Source organism: Alligator sinensis, unplaced genomic scaffold (genome assembly GCF_000455745.1).
Source record: "Alligator sinensis unplaced genomic scaffold, ASM45574v1 scaffold436_1, whole genome shotgun sequence".
NCBI classification, from domain to species: Eukaryota; Metazoa; Chordata; order Crocodylia; family Alligatoridae; genus Alligator; species Alligator sinensis.
This window is the reverse complement of record NW_005842172.1, coordinates 1,098,789-1,103,879: the sequence shown is the minus strand read 5'-3', so window position 1 is coordinate 1,103,879 and position 5,091 is coordinate 1,098,789. Positions and strand designations below refer to the sequence as shown.

Sequence of the window (5,091 nt, the reverse complement as noted above, 5' to 3'; positions counted from 1 at the left end):
CGGGATCAACCCAGCCGCTGCCCCGCGCTGGCGCCAGGCCCGACCCGGCTCGGCCCACGTGTGGGGGCGGGAAAGCGGCACCGCCTCCCCCTGCGGGCGGGCGCTGACTTGAGCACGTGTCGTGCGCGCCTGTGTGCCCGTCCGTGTGTGTGTGTGACCTGAGCACACATGGTGTGTGTATGCGTGACCTGAGCACGCATTGTGTGTGTGTATGGTGTGTGTAACATCACGCATTGTGTGTGAGTGCACCACCTGATCACGCATTGTGCGTGTGTGTAATCTGATCATGCATGGTGTGTTTATGTGTGTAACGTGATCACATACTGTGAGTATGGTAACATTAAGCATTGTGTGTGTGTCTGGAATCTGATCACACGTGTGTGCGTGTGTGGAATCTGATCATGCATCATGTGTTTGTGTGTGCAACCTGATCACACACAGTGCAGGTATGGTGTGTGTAACATCACACATTGTGTGCACACAACCAGATCACACGTGTGTGTATGTGTGTAATCTGATCATGTGTGTAACCTAATCACGCATCTTCTGTGCATGTGTCATCTGATCATGCATCATGTGTGTGTGTGTGTGTGTGTGTGTGTGACCTGATCACTCATAGTGTGTGTGTATGGTGTATGCAATATCACATGTTGTGTGTGCGCATGTAACCTAATCATACATCATGTGTGTACATCACACATCATGTATGTAACCTGATCACACATCATGTGTAATCTGATAACGCATTGCATGTACATGTTCATGTAACCTGGTAACACAGTGCATGTGTGTTTGTGTGTCTGCGTGTGTATGGAATAAGTTAAAAGCTTGGCTTTCCAGGCAGAAGTTGTTTTTATTGAAACTACTCAGTATACACAACGGCCGAGACCTGTCATGCTAAGCAGACACTAGAAGGGAATGTCCTTTAGAACAACGTTCAGGATCCGGCCCCTCCAAGAGAAGATCTTCAGCAGACAAAGCCATATCAAGTAGTGAGATACAGCTGTGTCCTATAGAATGAGTAACAAGAGCCTCCTTCTATACGTGTTTTTTCTTTTTTTTTTTCTTAGAAAAATCCAAGGACCGATGGAACCGAGGACAGCTAGTCATTCACTAAGGGATAATACTGCATGTTCCAGTTGCAGGAGGGATTTTATGCAATGACACAGCCTCCTTTCTCCTTAAAGGGATTCTTATCTTCAGGAATACCCTTAACCAAAGGATCTTCGCCAGATCTTTCTTCAATGTAATTCTTGATCTCTTCAGAACATTTGGACACCTTAAAGAAAAGAATAAAGATGATTCGGCTTTATAAGTGGCAGTTGTATTCCCCATTAAAATAAGAAGACAACCATTTACTTAATAGTATTCTGTATCTCTTATAGAAAAAGGATCTGATCATGAAAATGCTCCATGTCAGGCACAAAATAGCTGGAGAATTAGTCTTTAAGTTTAAAAAAATAGTTGGAATAACCTCCAAACTTATTAAAACTGAAACGATTTTTAAAATCAAGTTTGTTTTATCTGACTCTATGCTGTAAGATAGGTTCAGTTTTGCTTCCAACCCAGCCAAAAATGTAGGATGTGTCTTTCTCAAGTCTGTGTACCTCATGAAGACAGTCTACCATTTAAAAAAATGGCTAATGAGGCCTCACATTTTGGGTACCAAACTTGAGACACTTTTTAGAAGTTAGATATTTAGAAAGAACACCTAGTGTCACATTCTCCCAGCTCTAGAGCCTTCCTGCTGATGTGGCATAGCTGGGACTCTTCAAGGGCTTGGAGGTATAGTGGGAGGGAGGGTGCTCGGACAATTACCCCCCCTGATAATTAGACCTCTTTAAAGTGCCTGAAGTTATGCCCCTTCAATCAGGTATCACTGGAATTTTAGCTAAATTGTACTTGTTTAAAAAAATATGCAACTCAAAAATGTATCTAGGGCTTTTATTACTCAGTAGCAATTACACTCCTGTATGACTACCTCTGTCTTTAATAAGATTACATAAGGCTTAGAATTGCAGTTGCTGCAGAGACAAATCCTCCACTAATTTCAAAATCAAAATAAAAAAATCCTAATTTCATTAAATTAGGATCATAAAAAACTCCCCTTGAGCTCAGTGGAACTTGTGGACAAGTTTTGCAGAATCAGTGAAATTTGAACCCATTTTATATGTTTCCAAAGTCCGTCTCATTTCACATGTTTTTTTCCAAAACAAGTAGTTCAATAATCTTGTCATAACAAAAATTATCATAGTATAGTGCTACAATAACAAGCAGGCATGTTGAATGAAAGAAAAAAAATGGATGTGGAAACACATTCCCATTTCCCCAGGTTACCAAAGGTTAGCACAAACAGCAGTTAGTAAAACATCTGATAAATTATGAAAAACACATTGACCTTGTCCTTAGTGATATTCCAGTTGTGTTATGAATGAATATTTTGCATGACAAATTAATAGCAAAGTAATATGTTATCTGTTAACATGGGGCGATTAACTCCCTTCCCATTGAGAAAACCACAATAAAGGGAAAAAAACTGGAGAAATGTATTATGTCCGTATTATCTAACATGGAAGGGGCCTGGGGGTGATGGTTTGAGGCCAAGGGTGCCATTTGCAAGCTAATAGAACTTGAAGATCCATGGACAACTCAGATTTTGTGGATCCCCCATGCTTCGGTTTCCATTGTTCTCCTCTTGCCCTTGGCCACATAACACTACATACAATTGCAGTGCCGTACCTAGGCTTGTGGCAGCCCTGGGGCGAACTTTTAGTATCGAGCCCCACTTCGCCAGAGACAATGATTTTTTTGTTGCAAGAACCTTTATCACATCTGTGGTATTGATGTCTTTAAATCATTTGTTCTCAATGGATAACATTGCCAGTCCCATCTATGCACAATACTAAGACTTTTATTCCCCTCAATTTTATTTTTTATCCAGTTTTTGGGCCCCCTTTCTGTCCGGGCCCCAGGCAGCCACCCAGTTCACCCATGCCAGTGTCTGGGTCTGTACCAGTGGCAATTTTCCACTGGTATGTAGTGCTACATAGAACAGATGTTTCCCATCTCCTTCCCCTCTCAGTCCCACATACCCCTGAATGCCTGCAGAGTGATAGTTACCCAGAGTCAGCAGAAAGAAGCTTTGACAGACTGACAGGTTCTGGAAAGAGGAGAACTTGACATACTGGGTGTTCTTTGTCTTGCACTAGATTAGGGGATCTACCTTTCCATTATTTACTCAGCTCCTTGGGATACCATCATGGCAACAGAACCAAAGGATGTGAAACACTTAAGAGAGGCTCTAATGGACTATAGACTATGAACAGTTAAACCTTAGGCCATAAGAAAGAACCTCTAATTAGAATTAGATCTAATTTCTCATAAATTATGACTATCTCACTGAACAGAGCAACTTGGGCTACAAGTCTTAACACGCATGCCTATCTTTCCCACCATTAGCAGACACATTGATTTCAAGTGGGACAAATAGAAATCAAAATCAAGTGTCTGAGTAAGTTTTTGCTCTGAATAAGGACCCTATTTTATTTCAGTCCAAAAGATGAAGATTCTGTTATACTTTGGTATGAATCTCTACATTTTTCCCCCCCAATGAGGATTACTCAATAGGAAATTTCATCACTAGGTTATGTCACAATACTATAGAGGAGGGAATTTTATATTCCATTTAAGTCAAGTAGACTTAAATAAGCACTTTTGCTTTTGAAAGGCACGTGGGATATAGATTATATGCATGCATAAAACTTGTATGAAAAAATGTGTGATATTGTTAAGGATAAATGTCAGTAACAAAAATAAAATGAAAGAGTGAGAAAAGAAAAATTGAGTGCAATAGTAACCTATCAGTTCTGACATCATGCAGGACCCCCAAATATACAGTCCCCTAAAAGCCTTTGACCTCAAACCATGCTTAAGACCATGGACTTAAGTTATAATAAAAGTGCATTTTAATTTAATCTCTTTTCTTGCTAAATTAATCATTCCTGTGCATCCTAAGAAATATATTGTAGTTGCTTCAGTATTTTTGAAGTGGGGATGAGATGTTTTTGGTGCTTACATAGGGCCTAAACCCTACTGGGTCCATTGGGTGTAGCTGTAATAATACCAACAGTAATCAAGCTAATTACATCACAAGATCTTTTGTATAAGCTAACACGCATCCCTGGCCTCAATATTTCCTGAGCTAAATTCCTGGACCTGCAGACTAAGCACCTATGTAACTTTAGTCACATGATTAATCCCATTTACATCTCATGGGTGCTTAAGTGAATACAGGGTCAAGACCTAAATACAACTCAACATTTTAAATGTAAGGCCCCGTCCTCTTTCCACTCAAATTGATGGGATTCTTATCTATAATGAGAGAAGCAGGTCCAAAGCCTCTGTGTTGAGTGTCCTTCACGTATAGGCAGAGAGAAGTGGTTAACTTTGTTAGCCTGAGAAGGCAAGGTAGATTTCCACCTTGCGTCTGATGAAGTGAGCTCCAGCTCACACAACTCAGTCGTTCACAAAGGACTTATCTCAGCTGCACGCAGGGGGAAACTGAGGCAGAGGAGGAGAAAGGGCATGCCTAAAGTCATCTAGCTCTAGTAGGTAATAGCAGAGGCAAGGAGCAGAATCAAGATCTCTTGTTTTAGGCAGGACAAATCCTGCGTCTGTGCTGGACTGGGTGACCCTGGAGGTGGCAGTCCAGTGCTGTAGCCAGGAGGCCGATTCTGGGAGTCCAGGGCCGGCCCGCACAGCTCTGCTGTAAGTAACCAGGCTCGACAGCTGCTGAGACCAATGGCAGGAGCTGGCGTCTAGGAGCCAACTAAGCCTCTTAGCGCCCGACAAGGGCTTCCCTCCAACACCCATTATCTCTTCCCGCGCAGTGCGGAGCTCCCGGGTGCCGCCGGCGCTGCCGCTGCCGCTTCCGCTGCCTAGCCCCGAGGGCTGGTGGCCCGCCCGCTCCGCGCCCAGAGCTCGGCCCTTTGCAGCTCCGGCTCCCCGCACCGCCGGCTCGGCTCTGCGCAGCCCCAGTGAGCGCTTGGTCCCCTTTCCTGGCCGCGGGACAGGCGTCTCCTCCCGCCGCCC

General features: G+C 43.2%; 2 protein-coding genes across 3 annotated transcripts in view; one reads left to right on the top strand and one right to left on the bottom strand.

The window, feature by feature from the left end:
* Nucleotides 1–5,091, top strand: part of TFPI2 (tissue factor pathway inhibitor 2) — a 24,834-nt gene that overhangs the window by 9,202 nt on the left and 10,541 nt on the right. The window lies entirely within an intron of this gene.
* The window catches only part of LOC102372061 (guanine nucleotide-binding protein G(I)/G(S)/G(O) subunit gamma-11), a 5,037-nt gene continuing 778 nt past the window's right edge, over nucleotides 833–5,091 (bottom strand). For both annotated transcript variants that reach the window (XM_025206807.1, XM_006025894.3), the window contains exon 3: nucleotides 833–1,279. In XM_025206807.1, the coding sequence (XP_025062592.1) occupies nucleotides 1,154–1,279 (126 nt within the window). In that variant the 3' untranslated portion in view covers nucleotides 833–1,153. The remainder of the gene's footprint in view (nucleotides 1,280–5,091) is intronic.